General features: G+C 52.2%; 2 protein-coding genes across 13 annotated transcripts in view; one reads left to right on the forward strand and one right to left on the reverse strand.

The window, feature by feature from the left end:
- The window catches only part of FIRRM (FIGNL1 interacting regulator of recombination and mitosis), a 236,730-nt gene extending 235,664 nt beyond the window's left edge, over positions 1-1,066 (forward strand). For all 9 annotated transcript variants that reach the window (XM_074322527.2, XM_074322526.2, XM_074322530.2 and 6 more), the window contains one exon: positions 409-1,066. The gene's annotated coding sequence lies outside the window, so the exon portion shown is untranslated. The remainder of the gene's footprint in view (positions 1-408) is intronic.
- Positions 80-25,905, reverse strand: SCYL3 (SCY1 like pseudokinase 3). 4 transcript variants are annotated; one of them, XM_074322532.2, is made up of 14 exons: positions 25,479-25,891; positions 21,091-21,247; positions 20,720-20,931; positions 19,841-20,026; positions 17,800-17,913; positions 16,101-16,157; positions 15,107-15,209; positions 13,882-13,993; positions 11,721-11,798; positions 9,716-9,855; positions 8,810-8,994; positions 4,259-4,430; positions 1,222-1,889; positions 80-745 (listed from the first exon to the last, which is right to left on the reverse strand). In XM_074322532.2, the coding sequence occupies exons 3-14, from the start codon at positions 20,882-20,884 to the stop codon at positions 686-688; spliced, it is 2,040 nt and encodes a 679-aa protein (XP_074178633.2). In that variant the 5' UTR covers positions 20,885-20,931; positions 21,091-21,247; positions 25,479-25,891; the 3' UTR covers positions 80-685. The 4 variants fall into 4 exon arrangements, with proteins under 4 accessions (XP_074178633.2, XP_019571945.3, XP_074178634.2 ...); XM_019716386.3 differs by lacking the exon at positions 21,091-21,247 and having other exon boundaries at positions 25,479-25,905; XM_074322533.2 differs by lacking the exon at positions 21,091-21,247 and having other exon boundaries at positions 19,895-20,026; positions 25,479-25,892.
- Positions 25,906-26,268: the final 363 nt, after the last annotated feature.

Below are 26,268 nucleotides of genomic sequence, written 5' to 3' on the forward strand. Positions count from 1 at the left end.
TTCATTTTGTACATGAAAATGTGCCTCTAATTATGTCTCCACATTTTCTCACACATAAACACTTTACTGTAAAGTTGAATCTAGTGAAAATAGTCTTTATTGGGGGTTTAGAGAACAGGATCATGGGGATATTTCTCATTAAGAACTTTGGTACAATGTCATACATGGGGAACAGTCAGTAACTGCCCGGGTCCTCCGGGGCCATTCACTCAGTACAACTGTAAACAAATAAATAAGCTGCCTAAGGAAACCTTAGTATTTAAAATCACTTATGTACTTTATAGCTAAAATGTTTTCAGTAAGTTGTATTTGTTTCATAACAGAGCTTATTACTCTTCTCACTGTTAAAGAAATGGCACAAAATTAAGCTAATCAGCTTGAATTTTTTTGTATTTATTTTACTTCCAGAATTCTCCTGGAAAAAGCAGTAAACTCAGGCTTTCCACAGCCACTTGCTCCCGCCAGAGGCTGGCCCTGGTCAAAGGCACGCGGGCGCTTCCCCCGACAGCCCCACCGCGAGCCTCCTTGCCGCCCGGGTTAAGCTCGCTCCAGGCTGCACGCTTCGTTGGCTGATTGGGAAAGAGCTCCTGGTACGAGAAAACAGGGTGCTTTGGGTTTTCTCGTCCGCAGAGCCTGCCTTTGAGGTATTAGTTTGCTTTTCCTAACGTGTCACTCACAGCCGCTGTCACCAGCTGTTGTCTTCCCAGCTCAGCTCCCCTTCGTCTCCCCAGCCTCCAGACTCTGCCTGCAACAAGAGAAAGCGAACAAGGGCCACACTGTCTGGTGACTGCATCCACTTCCTGGCGCAAAGTGACATAACCACTAGGCCGGGAAGCTGAGCAGGAAAGGCTCCTTTGGTTCCGGTGTTACAAAACCATAGCAGCGGCAAGGAACTTTCCAGGGACCACGCCGTCCGATAACAGCAATCTGATGACATCTCTCTCCTGGTTTAACCCCTTTTCCAAGTAAAAGGGGGATTTCTGTAACAAGTGGCCCATTGGACCCTTAGCCCAAATACTGCTGCCTTTTTCTGGGGAAGGACGGGTAATAATAGGAATGGATTTTACTCGCTTTATGCTGGTCTTGATTGTTTTAACCAACTGTGTACGTTATTCTTTCCCCTCGGTGGGACAAAGCACAGGGTTTGTTAGAAAGGGGACAGTGCAAATGGTGCCCTCGAGGGAACGCCGTAAGCCAGTCGCACAATCTAGGAGTTCTTACCTCAGTGATTTCTGCTGCAGCAAATTTTGAGGAAAACGGCATCGCTGGTGAGACACCATCGTTGCTGGGGACCAGCGTTTCTGTCCTCAGTTCAGGTAAAACCAGAACAGCAGCTGAAGGCTTAATTTCGGGGACCATATCAGCAAACCAGTCCAACTCAGGGTCCGGTACTGGCTTCCTTTTTACCTGAATGGTGAACTCCTCTCCCAAACCAAGTTCTGTTGGAATCTTAAGGCGCCTTTCTTGTGACACTTTTGGTGGTTGGGTTTGGTCTGGGTCACCCACACTCGGTGCAGGACTGGTGTGGGGTCGGCTGGGTCCCAGAGGCCTGGGCTTCTCTGTGAGCAGATGTGAAGTGGGGGTGGCCTTGTCCTCCCCTGAGGTGACAGGTGTTGAGGCAGTGATCCCAGCTCTGGGGTACGTTTCAGAGTCACCCCAAACCTCCGCCACACTCAAGTCAGTGAGTGGGGACCCGGCAGCTTCATGGGGTTCCGGAGGCCAGACCTGCATGGGGACAGTTCTGTTTTCAGGCTCCTCAGTCTCGCTCCAGTCAGGCCACTCCTCAGACGTCTTAGAGCTTGACGGCACGTTTTCCCGGTATCCTGAGGTACTGCTCACGTCTGAAATTCCATTCATGGGAAACTTCACAAGCTGAGAAAACTGATCACCTGTGGAGACATGTACAAGAATTACTTTCCTAAATGTGGGTTAAAAGCAAGAATATATTTAGGGAAACAAATACATAGATCTAAGTTCTCGGAAATAGCGTTGCACACTAAACTACAAAAGCAACAATTCGAGCATCCTTTACTGAATATTCAAAATATAAATGTCTATAAACAAAGCCAGACACTGTGACCCTCCGATGGTAATTACGTGTACCCGAGTGTCGTGTGCTCAAATAAGTTGTCCTAACTCAACACATCTTCCAGAACTATTATTCTTTGATTGATATACTTTGGAAAATGCTGCCCTAAGGCATCTGAAGTCCCAAAGTAAATTATCTGCTGCAAAAAATAAGTAACGTCAACCTGCTCTCTCCCCAGTTACGAAGAAAACATGCTACATCACTATAAATAATAACTCTCACTTCCCAAAGTGCCCTGATATTTTAGAATCTAAACTCAACATCAGGGCAACATTCACCTAAGCAACGGAAAGGTTCCATACACCGCATAGTTCCACCTGTCTGGAAAGAGTGGTGGCAGTCTCACTGTGTGTTCTTGCTGGTGGTGGGCACGGGGCCAGACAAGCAGCGTTTAGGGGCCATGCGAGAGCCAGGGCTCTGCCCGACGGGCGAGCTCTGCCTGTGTTGGCTGCAGACGACGTGTGGGGGGCTCTGCGAGGAAGAAAACACCCCACAGTGACAAGGAGAGCAAGCTGCGCTTGGTCCCGCATGTTGGTGGGAGGTGGTCTAGTTATTACACCTAATCATGGACTGGACTCCCTGTCCTAGAGGCATCTCAGGACAGGCTGTGTCCACATGGGGCAGATGGGGAAGGAAACCAGCAGCAGGTGAGGAGCCGGGCTGGACAGACAGAACCTTCTGGATTAACCTTAGGATAGCGAGCTAGGGAAAGTTACTGCCCGTACAAACATTCTGGTGGCGACTGCAAACCACAACGCTCAGATGATGGGCCGTGCTCACAAGAATTCCAGCAGAATTCTGGCTGAATACTTCCTCTGCCTTAAAACAGGGAGAGGAAGGGTCTGGGGTAAGTAGTCACAATCGGGCCACATCTAACCCCATCCTCTTCCTTCACTGTGCCATTGTCCTCCCTGCTCAAATCCTGCTAATTTCTCTTCATCTGATGAGTCCCCTTCTCTAAACTCTGTTCCCCAGCTCTCCCGGCTTCAACTACCTACTTTCCTCCCCCCAACTTGCTCTGGTGTGACAACATACCAAGTTCTTATTTGGTGTTTGCTAATCAGCAACGGGGGCACAGACCTCACCCCCTCGGTAGGCACATTTCATGGCCAAGAGGAGGCAGCAGCTTCCTACGCCACCTCGTCACGCTCCTTGGAGCTGTGCTGACGCTGGTCTCACCGGCCCCAGCGAAGAACTCTCTTCAGAACTTCCAGAAGCTAGTGTTGCTTTAAATTCTTTTGGCATCAAAAGTAGAGAAGTCTACCTGACAGTTCTTTTCCTACTGTTTCCACGCTCTCTACCCACTGTCAGAACTAACTAGAGATGCAGAGCTTCACAAGAACGTCCTGTCCTACTCAGGGTGACACAAAGAGCAAACAAGCAATGACGCCTGATACAAAACTCCTCCTTTCACAGCCTATAAAGACCAGTAATCATCGCTAGCTCCCAGGTAACAGCCAATGGGGATGTACCTGAAATGGGAAGCTCCTAAAACTCAACAGCTTTTCACCTAACAGGCCAACAGAATCAAAAGAACTTAAATAGCCAGTGGTAATCCTGCTACATGCAGCCTTTTTGAAAACTGACAATGTTTATTACAATTAACAATACGTTCTTTGACCCAGTAAGTCTACATGTGTGAATTTATCCTATAGCAATAAAACCCGAAATACATAAAGAAACGTGTGTAAGGTTATCTATCTAGCAGTGTTTGTAGTGGTTAAAAACCCAGAAATGGGTGGAATATGCACCCACAGGGAAATGGCTGAATGGATTACAGTCAGTGAAACCCGAGGCTGCGTCCAACTGGTGAGGTTTCCGTGTTAACGTGGAGACTGCTCCCTAAGAAGCTGCTGCGTGGGGAAAAAAGCTGCACAATTGTGCACAGCCTCTTTCTCATAATTTTTTAACAACTCTGTGTATCAACATACATCTGTCTTTGTGGGCTTAAAGGCAGTGATTCCCACCAATCTAACACCCGCTCCCTGCCCGCCAGGAGCTGGGAGAGGGGAGTTACCAAGTTTTCCCTTATACACGTAGTTGTGTCATTTGACCGAATACAAACCCCCCCCCCCCCCCCCGCATTCCTTGTATAATGTTAAAAAGCTAATAAATTAAAACAACAACAGCACTTACAGTCAAGAGTCAGACCCTTTCAATCGTCCTTACCTTCTGGGGAAAGGTCACTAGTTTTAGCAAAACTGGGGGCAGTGCGTTTGAAGATCTTGGTTCTTTGTCCTCCCACAACCACCTCTGGGCCAAGTAGAGACACCAGTACGGCCAGGCTGTGAAGAGTGATTGCCACGATGGAGTTGCTGGTGTCACGCAGGCCCAGTAACACCTAGGAGCGGACAGGGGGTCAGTGGGGACAGCCTGACTGCCTGTCTCCCCTGTGAACAGGAGGGCTGTGATCAGACTGCTCGCTCAGACGAACGCCATTTCTTAGACACGGGTTCTAGGGCAGCAGCTCTCAAACTGGTCCAGGACCAATATTTCCCCCTCCCAATCCATCCCAGACTGATGCTTTTTAAAAAAGACAGTAACGTGACTCCCAGTCGGGGTGGAGGAGGAAGCAAACACTGTGCTCGCCTCCTCCCATGACCACATTAATTACAACCAAACTCCAGAACCCTCTGAAGGCGAGCTAAACAGAAGTCCTGTAACTAAAGACACAAAGGAGCCACATGGGGACAGGGAGGAGGGGCGGAGATGCAGAACTACATCCCACACCCACGGTGTGGCAGCTAAGAATCGGAAGGGACACCTCAGCTGCAGAGGTTCCCCTTGAGGAGCGAGGGGTCCCAGCCCCACACCAGCCTCCCCAGCCCAGGGCTCCAGGGCCAGGAAAAGGAGTCAACATCTGGCTGTTAACACCAGAGGGGCTTCTGTCCCAGTGAGATGGAAGGACGGACGCGCGAGTCCCAGGCCTCTTCAAGGGCCCGCGTACAGATTCACTTGCTCGCTCAGCTCCAGCATTGAGGCAGCAGGTGCCAGGGACGTACAGGGAGGAGCTGAACTGACTTTGCTTCAGGGTGAGGGATGAAGGGGTTGGGGCCAGGACTGTTCTCTGGGGAGGGAGGTGCTGGCAGGTGCCATTCTTCCTCTGTTGAGCCCTCCCCCAACCCAGATGGCAGCCACGGGCAGGTGCCAAACCTGAGCTCTCCATTACCTGACCAACACCAATCATCTGCTCTGGTGATTCCCCGAGACCGTGTCCCACCCAACTTGGCTTCTCCACACCAGTGGCCGGCCTTAGCTCTCTCACTGTGGGCTTTCCCCAAATTTCTCAAAGGTCCGCAACCCCCAAACAAGCAGCAGCTGGCCTTGGCATGCCCTATACCTCTTGCTAGGTAGCTCCAAGCCTGGCACAAGCGGCGACCAATCTCAGTTTGCATCGTAACTCCCTAAGCCTGGCATAAGCTGCAGCCAGAGCTGGCTTGGAACATACTTTCAATTAAGTGGCCACGAACCCAAAACAAGTGGTGGCTGGGCTCAAGCTGGCCTCAGCTCAAATCATGGTGCCACCAAGACCAGTACCAGCGGCAGCTGGCCTCAGTTTGCAGCACAGCCTCCCAAGCAGCACCTCCAAGCCCAGCACAAGCGGCAACCAACTGCCGATGACTTTGTAGCTCCTAGCAGGTAGCCCTGGGCCAGACACAGGCAGCAGCTGACCTTGACCTTCCTGCACCAAAGAGGCTCAAGAACCAACACACCTGAGCAAGGGAAACCAAAGAAAAAACAAATGGGGCTACATCAAACTAAAAAGTTTTTACAGAGAAGGGAACCATCAACAAAAGGAAAAGATACGCTACTGAATGGGAGAAGGTATATACCAATGATACAGCTCGTAAGTGGTTAACATACAAAACCTATACGTAACTCATGCAACACCAAAAAACACCCCAAACAATCCACTTAGAAAATGGGCAGAGGACCAGAATAGTCATTTCTCCAAAGAGGACATACAGATGGCCAACAGACATATGAAAAGAGGCTCAATGTCACTAATCATGAGAAATGCAAATTAAAACCACAGTGAGATACCCTCACTCCTGTCTGGCTGGCGACCGTCACTAAATAAAAAACCAAGTGTTGGTGAGGACGTGGAGAAAACGGAACCCTTGGTGGTGGGCTTGGGGGCTGGGTGAGAAGACGAAGGGATTCAGAAGTACCAATGGGCAGTTACAAAAACAGTCACAGGGATGTAAGTACAGCATCAGGAATATCGTCAACAACACTGTAATTACTATGTGCTAGTAGGAGATGGGCACTGGACTTAACGGTGACCACTCTGTAAGGTACATGACCGTCTAATCACTATGTTGTCCACCTGAAAGTAATATAATATTGTATGTCAACTGTAACTGAAAAGAAAATCTTGGGCAAAAAGAAGTGGTGAGTACAGACAGACTTGACGGAAGGAAGTAGTCTGTAAGCCGTAGGCGACTTCACAAGGTGTGCGGAATATCAGTGTAAGATTGTGACCCATGAGGTGGGTTAAGAATGGCCAGGATGAATGGAAGGCATGAGAGAATAACCAAGGGCGCTACTAACAGACGGGCATGAAAAGGCAGTTCGTAACGATGATTATGTCACCGCTGGGCTAACAGCTGTGTCGCCAATCAGCCAGCTACCCGGGATGGGTCCACTACGTCCCAGTGTAGCCTCGGCCCAAGAAACACAAAATCCGTAACAGCCAAGAAAAAACAAAGACGTTGGTCAAGTGACTCGCTCGGGAGCAGCTCCGGTGAGAGCCTGCACTGTCTGGTGACCTCAGCGCCAATTCTGACAGCTCTGGCGACACCTCCATTTCACAGTTACACTGCTTCATTCATCTTCTAAGCTTCCAGGCACAAACAAGCATGTATAGGCGACAACTACTGCTGTGAACACAAAGGGCCATGTGGCACCGAGGCGCTAAGCCAGCCCAGGAGCCACACCCCATCCCGCCCAGAACCTGGGCTGACGCCTGTGACTTGGGGACAGAAGTGCCCCTGTCAGTTCCCAGCCTCTGCCTTAAGGCTGCGCTGTACGTCCTCCACTTATCCCGCTACAGAAATCACGGGAAGTGTCCCGCGGGGGTTGGTGTGCAGGCCCTGGGACGTCACGGAGAAAGAAGCCTGGCTGTCCCAGTGTCCCGGCTAAGCCCAGCCTTTCCGCCCTGCCCTCCGAGGTGCCAAGGAGCTTGGGGATGTGTCAGCCCGATGGTGGGGGAGCGGCCCACATGACGGCTGCCTCAGCTGCCATTGTGGAGCGACAGCTCCCCCAGCCTGGGTCCAGTCGATCCAAACAATCACGAGAATCAATAATGATTGTTGTTTTAAGGTCCTAAGTTCTGGGGGTTGTTACACAACAGACAACAAGCACCTCTTTGCCAGTACTGAGCGCAGGGCAGGCTGCCCCCGACACCCCACGATGCCATGCTGAGTGTCTGCACCAAAGCGCCAGAGAAGCAGTGAGAGCGGGAGGAGCTGAGTCCTGTCCCGAGAGCAGGAGCCGAGTCCCTGTGACAGGTGCCCCGCGCCTGAAGGACTGTCCCCCTCAGCACGGAGGTAGGACTCCGCGAAGGGCGCCCTCACTGCCAGGCCCGGTGCTGATTCCCCACTGACGAGCGAGCGCCTGGCCCGTTCAGACGCCCTCTACTGAGCACGAGCTTCCCCTCCTGTCACTTGTCCACGGTCGTCTGTCTAAAAACTACAAAAAGGTGCCTCGTGCTGCCACTTCCTGAGCCTCACGTGACGATCCGGGCCTCATGTTGTGATTGGCCTGTGTGCACGTACTAAACTGTTCTTTTTCCTCCTGTGAATCCAGTCTTGTGTCCATTTTATTACTGTATAACTAGTCCAGCCAGAAGAATTAGAGGGCAGAATGGGGGGTCCTCTCCTGCACCCCAACACAATTCATTAGCTCCCTGTAAGCAGGGAGCCCCAGCATCTCAGCACAAAACCAGGCCTTACAACTTTTAAATAAATTAATCTCAGGAAAACAAATTATTTGCAAGATATCATGTGACACAAACTCTTTTAAAACCTCACACTGAGTTGATTAGTGTCCCCCAAAAATTCATGTCCAAATTCATGTGCCCTTAAAATGAGGTCACACTAGGTTAGAGGAGGCCCTGCCCCCACTGACTGGGGACAACAGGCAGAGCAGGGAATGACGCCAGGACTGCCAGGAGCTGCGGGAAGTGGGCAGCGGCCAGGAAGGGACCCCAGACGGAGCCTGGTCCAGCCGACACCTTGATTTCAGGGTTCTGGACCCAGGGCCCCTCCAGAACCTCGAGGGAACCGATTCCTACTGGTTTCAGCCACACAGCTCGCAGTCACTTGTTACGTCAGTCACAGGAAACCACACAGGCCTGGAGCCCCTGGGAGCCACACCTCCAGGGCCCCCAGGGGCGGGAGGCTGAACCCTCCGCAGCCATCACCTCACGGCCCTCGCGGGTATGGCCCCGTTACTTCATGACAGTCCCGGACACTTCATCTGTGTTCACAGCATTCCACAAGGACGCTTTTCCTCGCCTCAGAGAATTAGCAAGCCGAGCGCTTTGCTCAGGTGAAGACCGCACGCCTGGCACTGACTGGCTGCAGCGTGAATCCAGGCCTCACACCTAACGGCCGCTGTGGGGCCTCTAAGCACAGCCCCCCGCTTTGCAGCCGGCTGATGCCAGCGCCCACCTGCCCGGCCAGGTGGGGCCCCGCTGCCGCCCCCATGGCTCACCTGCGGCAAGATGACCGTCCTCAGCTGCTCCTGCGTGAAGTGCCCCACGTAGGCCTCCAGGTGGGACAGCAGCACCATCCGCACGTGCTCCTCGTGGACCTGGAACAGCTGGAGCAGCACGGGGATCACCCGGGACTGGAACAGGCCTGGGGACAGCAGGCAGGGGCTGGCTCCCCGCGCGCCGTCTGCCGGGGGCGGGGTGCAGGTGGAGACACGAAGTGCCGCTTAGTGGAAGGAGCACCGAGCATCACCGGCGACTCGGCCCAGAGCCTGCTCAGTGCGCCCCCACCTTCTCCTGCCCCACGCCACAGGCCGCGCTCTGGGGACCCAGAGTGTCCCCGAGGCTGAGCGCTCTTAGTCCACTGACCTTAGGAAGCGTCTCTGAAATGCCCATCCCACTTACTGTACTACAACGAAAGCTTCTGTTTTAACAGAATCCTGACGCAACAACTTTTTAACAGTTATGTTTGATCAGTGAGGAATTTTCTGCACTAACTAGGTAGACACTGGTGCACTTTAGCTGTAAGCAGGAGGCGTGCAACGCCCCGGTGTCTTTCCCGGAGTTAGGGCCGCTCCGGAGCAGGGCGCGAGGCACAGCAGTGTGTGAAAGCTCCCAGGTGACTCAGAAGTCACCCCGTCTAAGCTCCACAGAGTAACAGGATGCGAGTTCTAACGAAAAGTCCACGGCCGAAGGGAGTGACCACAGTGCATCTGACTCCAGGAAGAGGCCCCATGTTTATCCTGGGGGTCACGGGACGCAGGTCTGACTGACAGTTACATCAGGGCTTGTCCACTTTTAAAACCCACATAACTACACCACGCACCAACCTCACTCTGCTCAAATATGGACTTAACAGCCGCAAATTGCTTCCTTACCAAACAAACTACTTTGAAAAAGGAACTCACCTGTTTTGGGGCCAAGCAGATGAGGAAGAAAACTCTTAACAGCTACCGGCTCTGCAAACACCAACTGATTCAGCAGAAGAGGCACCAGCCGTGAAGCTATTAGTTCCTCCGACAGGCAGCTGACTCTGTCCAGCAGGAACCTGCGGGCAAGGAGGGCAGCCTGGGAACCGGGTCGGGACACGCACGGCACACGCACGGCCTGCCTCCCACTCCCCGCTGTGGGACGCGCTCTGCATGACGCCAGGGAAGGTGACCAGGTCGGACGCAGGAGGGAAGAAAAGGCGGGCGTGAGGCCAGCTCATCGGCACCGGCACAACCTCCAGTCCCACGAGGACATGTTCTCAATAACGCGCCCCTCAGTAAGAGCACAAATGTGCACAAATGTGCTGCCCCAACAGCAGCAGAGGCTCCCTAGTCACCCACAGGCGCTTCACAGCCCCGTCTCCTAGTAAACAAAACACAGGCCTTGTGACTAAACTTCTCAAACAGCGGGTGTGAGAGCACTCAGCCCAGAAGGACAGAAGTGAGGGCTGATGGGCACAGGGCTCCCTGTCTCATCAGCCGCAGCGACAGTCTGGCTGCCACCCTGCTGGGAAACACGCACATCAGCCGTCATCCCCGCAAGGCCCTGGGCCGCTAGACACACAGGCCCCGCCCACTCGTCCCCACCTCCCGTCCAGGTCCCAGGGATGCGAGTGCCTCCTCTGAGGCGCCACCCCCCCCCAGCCATGGCCCCCCAACGCGCCCTCAGCCCCCCAGCAGCTTCAGCTGCTCCTTCCAGTCCCCGTCCCCTCAGCCTGCAAACATGCTCACACCTCCGCCTGCCTTCAGCACGTCCAACCCCGACTCCATTTCCTCCGCCAGCAGCTCCATGTTCTGTCTGCTCTGAACTTGCAGGATGTTGTGGCCGGTGCCTCCTTTCTCGCCCCCCTCACTTCTGAGTTCACTGCGTCGGACTCACTCTGCTGAGTGAAGCAGCTCTTCCTACGACAAGCTCACTGCTGCTTTGCTGATCGAGTCCCCTGCTTCCTGCAATTCTCGGGTCCTCTGAGGACACCGGCCGTCCTGGCTCTCTGATTCTTCTAGAACCACTGCTGCCGTCACGTTCCTCAGCCACTCCTGCCCCACCAGCCCCTTACAGGGTTGGGGGCCCCAGGGCAGACTTTGGGCCCACTGTCCTTTTCACGCTATCCGCTTCCTCTGGGAGAATGTCCGCAACTACAGGCTCATGAGCCCTAATTAACACTCGCCATTGGCTCCTCAGCTTCTGCCTTCTCCCGAGCTCCAGACCACCTGGCCCAATGCCCAGCACGTCTCTACGTGAAGTCCCACAGACACAAAACGGTCACTGAGCTCCACGCCATGCCTGCCCCGCACATCTGGCCCTGCCCTCCAGGGTCCCAAAGGCTTGCAGGTTTCTCTTCTTCTCGTCCCGGGCTTTGTATCATCAATGCCCTTGCACGTGACCTCACCTTTCCTGTGTGACTACCTTGCATCAGTTTACTGTGCAACCCAAGTCCGACAGGAGCTAAGCCTGTGGCCCCACAGACCAGAGTGGCCCATATCCGGGGACATGGGGCTCTCACGGCTTGCTGTCGCCCCTGGACCGGGACAATGCCTGAGGTCCATCTGCCCGTGTCAGCACCACTCGCTGCCACACATAAGGGTGCCCACCGAGCACCGTCTGCTCTCGAAATTTGCCCTCCAGCAGGACCCAACTGCGACTGCTCCAGACACAAGACACTGTTCCGCTCTGCATTCGTCCCACCTGGTCGCCCCCCTCCCTCCTGTGTCCGCAGGACGCCCCCCACCCCCGCGATCTCTGCATCTGTTTTCCTCATCAGACCTGCCCAGCCCCGAGGCCAGGCTGAAAGCCTGGCACGGAAGAATGTTCCACACACTCTGCTAGGAAACCCGTGTCTGACACATCCTCCCCTGACCAACTGACCACTGCGTGGACTTAACCCAAAATGCTGAATTTCAGGTGTTACCTTTCTGAACTTACTTAAAGAACTCAGTCTTTTCCTCTTCACTCTTCAATGTTAGACTTTTCAAGAAATTCACAACTTCTAGGAAATCATTCCTAAATGCCAAAAAGAAAAAAAAAAAATGCAGGACAACAGATTATAGAGGAGGCACGTTAAATACCGAAGGCCATAACCACAGACTACACTGTAATAATATGCAACAAGAAACTCTTCTGTGCTATTTAGAAGGTTCTATTATAACTAAGTAGCTTCTGAAACAAATATTTGGAACAAACCCACAGGGGTCTGATATTTTAAGAATATCAGAGATCTGTAAGGAAGATACAGGCTTAACCACACACACACACGCACACACACACACACACACACACGCACGCACACAAATGCTAACACTGTGTGGCTTTAATAATTCTCATCATCGTCATCCAAATTTTTGTTGTAACGGGATATGGTTAAATGAAATGTTGGGAAGAAATGGTTTCCATTACAAATAGTTGTTGATTCTCAAGTCTCCTCTGGCGACGCAGAATCTATTACAGAGGGTTGGGGCAAGAGGGGTTTTGCGTACATGCCACAGGAATCTTCTCATTTCTCCTGTTGTGAGTTGTGTGGTCTTTTTCCAGCCAGGCAGGGAAGAGCGTGAGGAGTGGTCAGCGTCCCGCGGGGCCCCCTGAGGGTCTGCTCAGCTAACACCCCCCTGCCGTGCCCTCCAGGAACGCTGCTGCCCTGGGGTCGAGGCTTCACCTGCAGCCTGCACCGCCTGACACGGGGCCCCAGAAGGATGACTGCCCCCCGCTCCCCCAGCTCCGCACCTTATTCTCACACCTGCTTCCCGCTGGCTGAGCAGCAGAGAAGAGGCACAAACGTCCTAACTGAGGCCTAACCTGCCATCCGCTGGGTTTTCTCCTCCCACGTATCTCACACTGTGGGAAGGGGAGCAGGTATGTCTGGCTTCCCTCTCCCTGTTAAAATACAAGTCTTACTAAAGAATTCTTAGCACACAGTCCTGAGAGAATCCATTTACTGTAAAGGAGTATTCTTTCTAGAGACTTCATCAAGGTAAATAAAACATCACTGTGAATTAGCCAACAGCACATGGAAGTACCTTGGTTAAGATTCCTGTGAGGGAAAGGTTTTGAATAGTTTCTTTGAAACATAACTGAACAATAAATCCCAAATAACAACGAAAGCATCGCCTTTCCTGTCTGGTGACACCCCCAGCCCTGGCCAGGAGGGAACTGTGCCCCCTAACGGGATCACGCTAACGTTCCCTTCGCTCCGGTTTTTCTCAGGCTCTCTGACTGCCAACACAGGAGTTTTCGTTTCAAAGCTGGCAGGGGACTGCTTTCGCTAATAAGTCACGAGTGTGGAATTACTCGTGCATGAGCGCTGCAGTCACGGAAACAAAATGAAGGACATTACAACTGACCTTGCAGAGCGGTTCAAAGCCACCTCTGAATCCAGTCACAGTACGAACAGTCTCTTGTATTCTCATTAAATGGACTTTTGTTCTTCCATCATGTCTTACTAAACAGAGAAAATCTTCTGCCTGAACAAAAATGAGCTCACTTCCGAAACCCAGCAAGAGACAATTTCAGCAGTAACAACTCCTGCCAACAGTGCGGTGGCAGAAGGAGAGGCCACGTTTACGGACGACCTCAGTGAGCTCAGACCTGTGAGCTGCAGGCGGCAGCTTCGTCACCATCAGAAGCCCTAAGAATCAGGCTGTAATTTCTACAGCCAGCGTCAGGGCAATTAAATGTTTCTGAAACTTCTATCTGTGACAGGAACCTGAGAGACAACCCCACTTCTCCCCGTTCCCCTCGTGGACATGACCTAACCTCTCCTCATCATGAACGACAGGGATGGCGGCATTCAGTCCAGGACCCACGGCTGGAGAGCAGGGTACTGGGGGACGGGGTGTGGGGGGGCATGGGGGTACTGAAGTGCAGGGTACCAGAGTGTGGGGTGCCAGAGCGAGGGGTACAGGAGTGTGGGGTGCCAGAGGGCAGGGTGCCAGAGGGTGGGATGCCGGAGCGTGGGGTGCCGGAGGGCGGGATGCCGGAGCGTGGGGTGCCGGAGAGAGGGGGTGCCAGAGGGCGGGGTGCCAGAGTGCAGGGGACTGGGGGGCAGGCGGTGGCAGTGGGCAGCACCAGTGGGTCTCCCCGGATGCCTCACCTGAAGAAGTCGTGGGACAGCAAGGTGCTGAGCGCCGGCCGGCACTTGGGAATGGGATTCAGCAGAGTTGAGTGCAAGGTCTGCTGGAAGCTGGAGAGAACGTCCGCTGAAACTGAAATCCAGAGCGACAGTTAGTTCCCAGGCCTTCTCCCTCATCTCAGGGCCTCTACAGCTGCAGACTGACGAGAGCAAAACCAACCTGTAAAAGCCCAAACAAACAAAGCGAAACAGCTTCCAGCTTCCTTAAGCCACACTCTCCCGCAGGTGTCAAAACGGTCCTGCCAGTGCCCCCCCACAAGAAGCCCACCCCCATGTGCCTCCACCCCCCACCCCCCCCCGGGCCCTCTGCAGCTCAGGCCTGCAGGAGGTTTAACACGGGGCTGGTGTGAGGGCCATGTCACCCAAGGCTCTCAGCCACAGAGCATAGAAAGTTCTTCGAATGACAGCATTTGCAGTTCTCCCAGGAGCGGCACAAAACAGCCACTATTCGAGATAATTGGAGGGTAGGGAGTTCATCACCCACAGGGACGCCTTAGGGCCTCAGGGTGTAATTGTCAAGTACTGAGGTTGGGACAGTTCAGAGCTGATGACAGCTGATGGTGCTTGTAACTCCAGACCCCAGCAGAAGCTGGAGAAGAAACGGCGGGAAGCTTGGGGAGTGACAGGCCAGTGAGGGGCCTGACAGGCCTGAACCCCAGGACACCTACGGGGGACAACTGAAGGCCTGCCGTGGGGAGCGGGGGCGTGAAGCGGGCCGCCCAGAGAGCCCCTAGACAACTCGGAGAAGAAAACGCTTGTTCAGTAGCCTGGGTTTCAAGAGGCAACAAAAGGAAAAAGTAATGAGAAAGTTACATCACAGAGAAGAAATTCAAAAGGACTTTCAAAGAAAAAAGATAAAGAAATGTTAAGCTTGATTTAGAAATTAATAACAAATTTTGAATCTTCCTCTATGCTGATTAGACATACACCAATCACAGCCTTCACTTACTGGCTGGTTAAACTGCGACTTCAGACCATAAATACCAACACACACCAATACCAATTCATAAGACAGTAACACACGGTACTGACGGCCAGAGTTCAAAGTGCTTTAATGATGCAAACTAGAGAGCCGCTAAGACCCTGCACACAGGCTTCCCGGGGAGCAGCAGACCCCTCACTCTGATCCGAGAGGAGGCCGTGGGACCCACGTACTGTCGGATGCAGTGGCGTGGTGCCAACTCACCCTGTGCACTTAGGATGGTGAGCACGCTTTCCACCAGCGTCCCGAAAGCATAGGCATCCCGCGCGTGTCCATGTGACTCCGGCAGAGTTGTGAATTCTGGAGACTAGAAGCAGGAAAGGCTGTTAAATCAGAGGAAGGCGCTGTCTCAGAAACCCTTTCTGATGTTCTCTGAAGCTCGCTCTGGTCTTTGCACTTATCATACTCAAAGCCAACTCGGATTTATAGGCGCCTGACACCTGCAGCTTTCAAAGCTGTGTTTGACAGCAACACAGAGTAAAACGGTCGTTACTGCCATTAGTATTCATGGTGCTCAGGATACACACAATGGAAACAGAGGTTTCATACAGCAGTACTTAGCCGTCCCCCCTAAATGCCCAGTGATAGCTTCTATTCCTTTTCTTCTCAAAACGCTAGTCAGAACCCCTAAGTTGATCTAAACCCCACATATCATCAGTTTGAAAACCACTACTACATACACTTGGTACGGACTTGGATAAACCTGACTGATTTCAAAGCTCAGGCCACAGTTCAGTTTATTTTTCTAGTTGGGTTTGCAATTCCTGGAAAGCCCCAGATGACTCACTGACTGTTCACAGTGGTTACAAGGACTCACTTTCTACTTTACTGGTAAACACAGCCTTTCTTGACCAGCGCCCATTTAAGAAGCACCCTCCCCGCATCTCGAGATCCTAAGGGCCAGACAGAGCCGCGATGGGCGTGAGGCTTCCGGCGACCTACAAAGACCACGGACCGGGCAGGAAGCACCTGCTCACACCGTGGTCCCTCCAGACAGCACAGGTGTCCAGGCACCAAAATGTCAGCTGAGTGTCACAGAGGGCCTGCTGTGGTGACAGGGTGTCCTCAGAACCTTCAAGGCCAGAGGAATTACGAGGCTATATAACGCAGTAAAGAAGCGTGGGCAGAGGAAAGGTTTCTTCAGTTTCATACTCAGTCACACAAAGATGCCTCTGTTACGTGGGACGCGTCATCTTACCTTCTCTTCAGGAGGGATGCCCGCCGGGTCTCTTACTGACTGGATACTCCTCAGAAACTAGACAGAGAAATTAAGGAACAGAATTCATATGTATGTTTGGAGAACAATCTCACACCTAATTACCAAAGCAACGAGCAACTTTCAGAAACAGCAGCCATGAAACCTTCACATTCAACATACAAACGTAAAATCTTCCTAATTAAACATGTAAATGCAGTACCTGGCCTGGCACAAGGCTTGGCAGGAAATAAATGTCAATTCCTTTGCTCACCCGTCAGGGGGTGTAACAGACGCCCTCCGCTGCTCAGAGGCACATCTGCATGACTTCCGACGAGGAAATGAGGGGCTTTCTCATCCTGCACACACATTACTGGTAACAAGTAACGGCTGTGCCACCACACAAGGAGTCTAGCACTGGTCTTCTCACTGGACAATCTCAAGACTTGCTGCCACATGACACATAGAAGTTGAGGACCATATAAGCTACCGAGACAAAACCAATGTCCACAGAACGAGTACATTCTTTCACGTTTCCAAGACTGTGTTTCAAGAGCTGGTCAGGGCGCTAGGAACACAAAATGAACACAGCTGAGCCCCTGCCCCTGCAGGCGCTCACAACCTACAGTGTCAACTACGACAGCCCATGGCAGATGTCAAGTGCCATGGACGCATGGGAGGGCCTGGCTGTGCTGGGTGAGGGTGCCTGCAGAGGGCTGCGCAAAGGGAGATGGGGCTCGGCTCAGACTTCAGCTCCACCTCACATCTCCCAGAGGGCCCACGGGAAGGAAGGCAACCAGCAAGAGAACCACACACAGGAGGAGGGTGAAGGGGCACTGCGTTCTGAGACCGCGGCCCTGAGAACGCGGCCCTGAGACCATGGTCCTGAGAACGTGGCCCTGGACCGTGGCCCTGAGACCGCGGCCCTGAGAACATGGTCCTGAGAACACGGCCCTGAGACCGCGGCCCTGAGACCGCGGCCCTGAGAACAAGGCCCTGAGAACAAGGCCCTGAGACCATGGCCCTGAGACCATGGCCCTGAGAACACGGCGCTGAGACCACAGTCAAGCCACGTGGAACAGGACGCAGGCAGAGGTTGCCTCAGGAACCGTAAGCGGCCAGTGGAGCTGAAGGCCGGCTGGGGAAGAGACTGCGAGGGCCTCGAAGAGAATTTGGCGTGTGTCCCACAGAAGGAATTCCACGGCCACACTAATAAGATGTGAGGTGAATTCTGAGCAGAAGCTGATGATGAGAAGACTGTCTTGTGTGGAAGCAGCATCTGCACTGAGCACGAGCCCCTGAGGCTGTGCATGCAACCAGGCCCACGCGTGGGGCTGCACACGTGAGATTGGGCGACGAGGATGAGCCCACCAGCCAGTGAGCTGCCACGCCAGTGAGGACGTTATGGCAGCTTTACGTGGTATCATCAGGGACAGGACACCAGAGGAGCAGCGAGCAGGGTGCCGAGTTAAAAATGTGACCATGCCGTGTTATCTCCCTCAGCTACCAAGTGAGGAGAAGATGTATGACCTCCAGTGCTCTCGGAAGAAAAACCGCCCACAATTCTATGGACGTGAGCACTGACAAAAAGTCAAGTCTCCAAACCTAAGATCACCCTAATACTGCAAGAAAGTCCTTTGGTGAGAACCACATTCCAAAACGCTACCAAACTCTGAACAGACAGGCCTGCCACCTGGCTTACCTCTGGGGTGGCCTCAGGGACTTTGCAGACTGTCTCCATGCCTCCGAGCTTCCAGTGCCCATCTTCACTCACAAACACAGATGACAAGCAGACATTGTTGTGTGTCAGGTGGCCCTGGAGAATAAAGGAAGAAGATGCCACTCCAATCTTTGAAATACAAGTTTTAAAAAACTAAATACTAATCACCAAAAAGAAAAAGACGTGGTGAGTCTTCCCACTTGCAGCACAGTAAATGGAAGTATGGCTTTAAGGAATGACAAACGGAACGGGCCCGCTTAACATCATGAGGTTCGAAACGGGAAAACGCACCGGGAAGGCTTCCGTTATCTCCGCCTGTCCGGTGGGACAGGATAATAACGACATTAAAGCCACTGCACAGACATGGCACATCCCCACTTCCACGGGAGTCAGGAGACATGAGTCCTTAAACCTAAACTTACAGATCTTTATAACCTGCATGTTTGCTTCCAGTGCCTTTAAAAATAAAGTTTACCTTTGTTCCCATAAGTTATTGTATTAAATTTTTCCTCTAAATTCTTTCTTACCTACTTTCTATCATGATTCCAGATCTACTTCACTTGAAATCCTGTCAGTAGGCATTAAAAAAATTCTGCCCTTAGAAGAGGAAAATGGAATAAGGACCACCAGAAATATCCCTCAGACCCCAGAAGAGCCAAGTTGAAAACTATAAAAATAGTACAGTCAAATAAAAAAGAAGAAAATGAGAACAGCGTTGAAGTATGTTTTTTCCAAACCGGAAATCATTCCAGTAGACAAGCATACTTTAAATATTCTATCCAGTAGAACAAACGTGTACATATTGTACACGAAACACTTCAAGATGCGTATATTTTAAAGGAAGGTTTAGAACAGTATGGACGGTATGTTTCCATTTGAGAAGTGAAGGTGACGAAGCACACACACATCGCCGTGTCGGCAGAGACCGCTCCTCCGGGACGTGGGCACTGATTCCAGGACGGTGAGGGCCGACTGTCCCTGCATGCGCGGCCCACTTTCTACCATGTGCATGTACTTTCTCCTACACAGAGAATATTCCTCCACAGGGAAGCATCACTAATTCCTCCCAGGCGAACCTCAGATTGCTTAGAAGAGGAGGGAAGTCCAGAGTGATATTGGGAGACGGTGTCTCCCATTGACAGAAAATGTTTTAAAAACATACATGAGTCAAATGCAAGTGTTTCTAACCTGCGACTGGTGTTTTTTAATCTTGGGGGCCTGCCAAAGGCCTTAATACTTCGGAAGGTAAGCTCCACTAAGTGACAGTAGCCCTATGATACTGTGAAGAAACAGACCAGGAGTAACACTGGAACTCGCCCTTTCTCTCCTGAATAGCAAAGGGCCTCAGTGCTCAGGTCTGCCTCTCACTGGCACCATCTGGCGGCTGGTAAGAAATGTGGAAAACGCTGCCTCTTCCTAAGAAATAATTTCTTTCTCCAAAATGGAAAAAACCTCCTGAAAATAAATATCGTGTTTCCCCGAAAATAAGATCTAGCCGGCAATCAGCTCTAATGCGTCTTTTGGAGCAAAAATTAATATAAGACCCGGTCTTATAGTAAAATTATATTACCCGGTCTTATAGTAAAATATAGTAAAATAAGACTGGCTGATATAATATAAATGTAACGTAATGTAACATAACACCGGGTCTTATATTAATTTTTGCTCCAAAAGGCGCATGACAGCTGATGGTCCAGCTAGGTCTTATTTTCAGGGAAACACGGTACGAACCTTGGTCCGCAGCAGCATTGATGTTAAACCTGAATCTGCCTTAATAACAAATAGCAGCTGTAGCTGTTTTGGGGCAAAGACTTACCCAAAACTGGAGGAGACTGGTAACTGAAATAAAGTAACTAACTGCCCAGGATGGAGAACTGTAGCAGCTCTGAGCCATTTTCCCCTGGAAAACCTTCTAGAAAGAACGGTACCTGGACTTCCACAGGCGCCAGGATTTACGAGCACGACCACACATGCAGCCCCCAGAGACGTCCAGCCTGGGCGGCCACTGCGTCCGGTCACTCACTCTGTCATGCAGGAAGATAAGAGCCAGCAGGATGTCGTAGACGCCCGCACAGACCTCTGCAGAGGACAGTGTTTCCAGGGCCTCTTCCAGAGGCTGCACTCGCTCGGTGACAAGGTGAATGCCATCTGCTTCCACAGTGCAAGACAAAAATCTCAGCAAGCAAGGGTGACGGAGTGTCTTCAAGTGCTTTCAAAAGACAAACAGAAAAGCTTGGCGGTTAATGACTCGAAACCACATTAACTGCAGTTACATGTATGTCAGAAAATGTATAATCGCATTCAAGGTCCTTCCCAGCTCCCCCTAAATTTCCAACAAGGCAAAGGAGAATCTCTGACTGTGACGTTACCGACAGAACCAACACTGAAATCCCTAGACACGCCCACTCCTGCTACGCCAGTGCAGGCGCAGGGCCCTGTCCCCCAATGACTGCTGCCCTAAACCCCAAACCGGGAGCCAAAAGCAACTGCTGAAAACTCTGGGAAGTAAACACCGGTTTGGGAGGAGACCCCACAGGTGAGTCTTCTGGCTAGGGAGTGTCCCTCCTCACAGCGCTGCAGAGGGTGTCGCCAAGGTGTCTAAACCTGACCGAAACTGCCATCTTTCTGGCCAGATGTCACAGAGAGGAACCAAGGCAGCCCGCAGGGGCAGCTGGAGGAGACGTGCTGCAGTCTGCACAGCACACTGGTCTCAGGGACCCCTGGCCAAGCACGCACAGGGCAGACCACGTCCTGAGACAGGACTGAGGTTTGAGCTACCGTTCAGGAAGGGAGGGGAATAAAGGACATGCATAGAAACACCATTCCTTAGGACCTGCCCCTGGACCTTCACTAATTTCGTAGTTTTCACAGTAAAAGCGCTGAGTCGTCGCCTACCACGTACCTTGGCGGCTTTGCTGACCTTGTCTTCGTTTTCTCTCTTATACACGAAAACCGAAGCCAATTTACCATCTTGCAGGACAGCGGGGTACACGGCCAGCCCAGAGGGTAAGGTGAACGGGGGTTCCTTCAGCACACAGCTCCTCAAAGCGCTGTTCTCTGCTCCCATCCCTCAGACAGTGAGGCCGTGCTGCAGCACCCCAAAGCCACGCAGACCTGAGAGGAGAGAGAACGCGCTCACACGTCCGGTCTCCACCTGCAGCTCCAGCCCGGATCAGACACAGCCACTCCAATGCACCGGTTCCTACAATCGTCCTGAACGAGGCCACTCGACGACGGACAGGTAAGTGCTCACAAGTCACCCGCAGCGCTTACCAGTTAACACCTAGCGCCCGAGGGAAGACGCACCCAGCCGGCCATGCAGGTACCACCCTCCTGCCCCAGCACACACGCCGGAATGTTCCGCGTGGACAGGCGATCACACAGGCCAGGGTCACTCCTGCTCCCCAAGTGACTGGTCACACCTGCCTCACTAAGGAAAAGTGTTGCAAGACTCGATTATTTAAAAGTGGTAAAACTTCCCTATGTCTAAAATAGCTTAAAATTATAAACAAAAACAATACAAGCTAGAGACTATTTCTAACAAACATGAAAAACATGTTAACAAAACGTTAAAAAAAAACCCCAAAACACACGTTAACAAACCAAGCAAAACACTAAAACCCCAGGAGAGGAATGGGACAGAAAACAGACAACTCACTGAATACAAATGACAACAAACAAGAAAATGTGCAGCCTCACTGCTCTTCAAAATGATGCTGTGTAATAAGGGGAAAGTGCAAAAAAGTATCATCTCAAATGCTGGAAAAAAACCAAGAAAACAAAAAACCCCACATGCACAAGATTCTAGAAAATCCAAACTGCTCTCAATGACAGAAAATAGAACAGCGGTTGCCTGGGGTGGGGGCCCCGTTAGAGGGACCAGGGGAGTGGAAAGGATTGTGAAGGCGTACAAGGAAGCTCTGGGGGGAAAGGGGGGCTACATGACCTTGTTACTATAATGATTACTAATGTAAAACTTAAAGAACTGTCACTTTAAATACGTTCCGTTTACTATATATCAATTCTACTTCAATAGTTGTTTTAAAAAGAAGTCTACGTTATATGCCAATATCTACACACACACACACACACAGCCCTGAAGTAGTAACGGAGGTCTGCTGTGGGGTGGCAGGTGATGTGTAACACACACAGACGTGCACACACGTGCCTGCAGCTCCCAGACCTTTCTTTACAACTGGGATACACGCTGACAAGGTCACCCCATGCCAGCAGCAGGGGCAGGGCAGCAGAGGGCCTGCTGTGTGGACACAGGGCCCCCAGGGAGGGGCATGTCCTCTGAAGGGAGCAGCCCTCACCGAGCGCGACCAGGACCAGGACGGCAGACCCAGAGCTGCCCGGTGACAATACCACTGATCAAAAGGGGCCAAGAGCCTGAATATTTACGTGGAAATTTCCCTATTTTTCAATATCGACTCAAATTTTTAAAAACCTGTTTAGGCCAAACAACATATGTCTGAAAAATGGGTGGCAGTCGGATTTCTGTTCCGGCTTTACTGTAATTTAAAAAACAAAAAGAGTTCTTACTAACTCCGTCTGCCTATGTGGCAAGTGCCTAGTTCTAAATCACACGGCCAAACATTCCACGTAGACCTTTGAAAATTTCCAGTTACAGTCTGCATCTTCTGGATAAATACAAACCTGATAATCATTATCCGCAGCCCCTCTGCTTGGGCTTGTTTTTCCACTTTGGTGAAGTGCCACACAACACTTCGCTATCGGGATGTCATGCTACTCAAGACACGTGCACGAAACAAGTTCAAGTTTGCAGACCCACACGCATCATTGTACAAAGACCGCGACATGTACAAGGGCTAACACTGCCTAACACTGAAGTGTTTCAAAACCCAAGAACGATTCTGAGGGTAAACAGCAGTCTGTTTTCTAACAAGTCCTGAGTTCCTACCTACCTAGCAATGTACCTTTCTTAAGAATGATAGAAAAGTAAAACAATAGTATGAAAAATGCCAAGTTTCTCAACTACATGTAACATTCAACTTTCTACTGGGACTACAAATAAAATTACTCTTGACATAGGATGACAGAGCAAAGCAGCTGCTGATTCCCCCATTCTGGAGGTGTGGTACCTGCCCAGCCTGTGACAACACCCTACCTCCCGTGGAGTAGAAGGGGTGTGGTTAGTACTTGGACCTTGCTCCCCTCTTCTTGGGTCCAAGGGGTCAGGTGCCATCTCTAGGACCCACGGCCAGGGCACCGTCTCCCCCAGGAATCTGAATGCACAGGGACATTTTTGTCCCTCAGCAGCACCGCTGAAGGTAAAAGGATGCCATGAGGTAGTCAGGGCAATGGCAACCCAAAGCCATGGGAGGCAGGCACTTGGCAAGCAGAGGAAGTGAGCTGGCAGCAGTAGGAAAGCAAACCCTGGGCGAGTCACAGGGCACATTACCACCCATCGACTCCAGGGAGCCCGGCTTCAGATCCATCTCCTCCCTGCCTCACTGACACCTTTACAAACGGGGGTGGGGGTGGGGGGGCTGCGCTACACCTGAGGCCACCTGAGTGCGTCTATGTTCTTTGAAACCAACTGCCATTTCATGAGCAGAAAACTGCTTCTAACTCCTCCTGTCTGACAAACCAGTCAGACTAGAGGGGTGAGTTCGAGAAGTGGTGCTTTGAAAAGTGTCTGTCTGAAGCTAGCCTAACTCTCCCAGCCACAAAATACACCTTTTCCAAAAAATCAACACATAAGGAACTGCAAGAAAATGAAAATTCTCTTGGCAGAAAATCAAGCTGTGTGTTTAGTTTTAATATTAATTAGTCCCCAGAGCAGATAGGTTGGTCACCAGGATTGAGGGGCAGTGCTCTGGCTGAATAAATGGCAGTAGGCAGAGGTACAGCGGGGGACACCTAATTTACTTAGTCATTTCTAAACAGCAAAACGCTTCCTTGTGGGAATACTGGGCCTTACAACATTTAAGAAACTTCGATTTAATACTGTGAATTCCACTAGAAGATAATGAACAGTTTAGGGGCATGCAAGCTTTCGCAAGAGGTTAAAACTGGTAATTTTTCTTAGCAGTGTATACTTTGGGTATACACTGAGGCCCTAAGAAATATCATTTAAAAAGGAATCAGTCCCTTTCTTAAGAAAACTCAAGGGAAAGGATGCCCTTTTATTATTGAAAGTTGACAGAAGTGTGCGGACACTGCTGCGCGATGCAGGACGGTTATATCCTGTGTCCAGGGCACTTTCTTAGGAGGAAGTAAAACGATGTGCTGTTGACTGCAAATGGAGAACGTTTTCAAAGCAGGCATTCTTAATCCTTTACTTCACACAACTGTATCCTAAGAGGCACAAAAACTGTGGCTATAAAGAGTACTTCAAAAATCATTAACGGCCACCATGGACTTAGGGAAACGTAAGACCACCTAACACCTGGACTTCCAAAATGCTCTCTCTCATTCGGAGAAGTGAAGGGGCAAACACATCTTTTGGCTTTAAAATAAAAAAAGTCTCAAGAAGGTACAGAAGGGCCTTCTCACACGGTGGTATTGGCCTGGGTACTTTGCAGGGTCTGCCATCTCCACTCTCTAGAATAAAACGTTCGGTGGGCAGTTTCCGACTTGTAAAGACCAGCAGGGTCTGGTCTTTAAAAAGGTGGTCGCCTACCTTCCTCCATGTCTGTGCTTTCTTGGGCAGCACCTCAAGTTTCTGGGCCACCTGTGGGTCAGGAAAGCCCTCGACTAGGCAGGTCCCCGGGCACCTCAGACACTCAGCTGAGAAATCCGTGTCCTCTGGGGAGCGAGCTCGCCCTCTGCTCTTTGCACAGTTCACCGCGGTCTTGGTCCCAGGCCGCTGGGCTCGGAAGCTCTCAAGACAATCGCCTGCGCTGAGTTCTAAGGTCACTCAGTCTGGGCTCCTACTTGTTATCTGGTGATTACGATACAACAGGCACATATCCCGTGTTGAACTCAGTCCAGCACTGCCGCTGACCGGCAGCACCTAACGAAGCCTTTATGGACCCAAAGAACGAAGGCTCATTTCGGCCAAGAGACGGGATGCCATGTGGGTGTGCACACGGGTCCTGACAACTGACAACGGCGGTGACAGCGATTCCCAAATCCAGGGCCCGGCTGCGTAGCCACGTGCTTTCCTAAACACGACCATCCGAGCAACGTTTCACCTTTATTCTAAATAAAAAGTGCTACGCAAAGCCGGGCGCCAGCTGGGCCTCTGGGGGCCTGGCCCTGGTCTGGGATCAAGAACCACGGCGGCCTCGCGGAGCTCGGGCGACGCCGTCGCCCACCTGCCCCGCCCCGCCCGGAGCGAGGGCCGGGGGTCAGCGGGGTCCGGCCGCGGCCGCTCGGGGGCGCTGAGCGGCGGGCGGCGCTCCCGCCTCGCTGCCCGTCACCTTCCGCATCTTCCGGAGTCCGGCTGCCAGCGCCGCCCCGGGCCGGGGTCGCCCGCCAGCCCAGAAGGGAGGGCGCCCGGCAGTCAGCAGGGGGGGCTGCGCGGAGGCGGAGGGCAGAGCGATACCGGCGGCGGCGCCGCGCCGAGCTCGCTCCCGCGCGGGCCCCAAGCGCGGGCCCGCGAGCCGCGCGCGCTCCCACCGCCCCGCTCCCGGCCCCCTCCCCGGCCCAGGCCCGCACGGACGGGGCTGCGGCTCCGGGCCGCCTGTTACCTGCCGGAGAGCGGCGGGGCGGCGCCGAGGGTCCTGGTTCCGGTCCCCTCTTCGCCCCTTGTTGACACCAGCCACCCTCGCCGCCCCGTGAGGCTCTGGCCACTACACCCACAATCTTCGGGGGTCTGGTCCCTCCGGCACCATAGAGACGGGTCCGGAAACCGGACAGAACGCCAGCCTGTGGCCCTCCGACGCCGCCACGGAGGCGAGCGAACCCGGAACCGAGCTAGAGCGGCCGCACAGGTGACTCTCGGGCCGGGGCCATCTTGAGTGTGGGCGCCGGTGCCCGCCTCGCGCGCACTCACTGCTGCCGGCGCCTGTTGGGCTGTTGCTGTGGCCCCTCTTTTAGCTGTTGAGCTCAACGCGCTAGTTTGCCTGGATTTTAATGAGGCTGTGAACTGCGCAGCTTTCACGTGAGTTCCGCCCGAATCTAAAATGGCCCCCGGTCGCGTCTAACAAATAGCCAAGGGGCGGGGCGGAGACAAGGCGTCTGGCAATCAGCGATGAGTTTCGGGTGACGTCGCTCGGCCCGCAGTCCTGATTGGCTGCGCCGCGTGGGCTTGAGGTCGTGGTGATTCCAGCTGAAGCCCTTGAGGCGGAAGGTCTGGAGTTACCCCTAATTCAGCCAAGAGTCAGGTAGGAACTATTAATATTAACAGGACCTGTAATTAATGTTTCTACTTAATAGGGTGTTGTGAGAATAAAGTAAATGCATGTAATCCTTTTAAAACTCCACGATTCAAAGTAAACTATGTTATTTCCCTGTTGTCATCTGCATGGTCGTGGTCGG

This window comes from Rhinolophus sinicus, chromosome 11 (genome assembly GCF_057876585.1).
Source record: "Rhinolophus sinicus isolate RSI-liver-muscle chromosome 11, RSI-T2T, whole genome shotgun sequence".
Taxonomy (NCBI): Eukaryota; Metazoa; Chordata; class Mammalia; order Chiroptera; family Rhinolophidae; genus Rhinolophus; species Rhinolophus sinicus.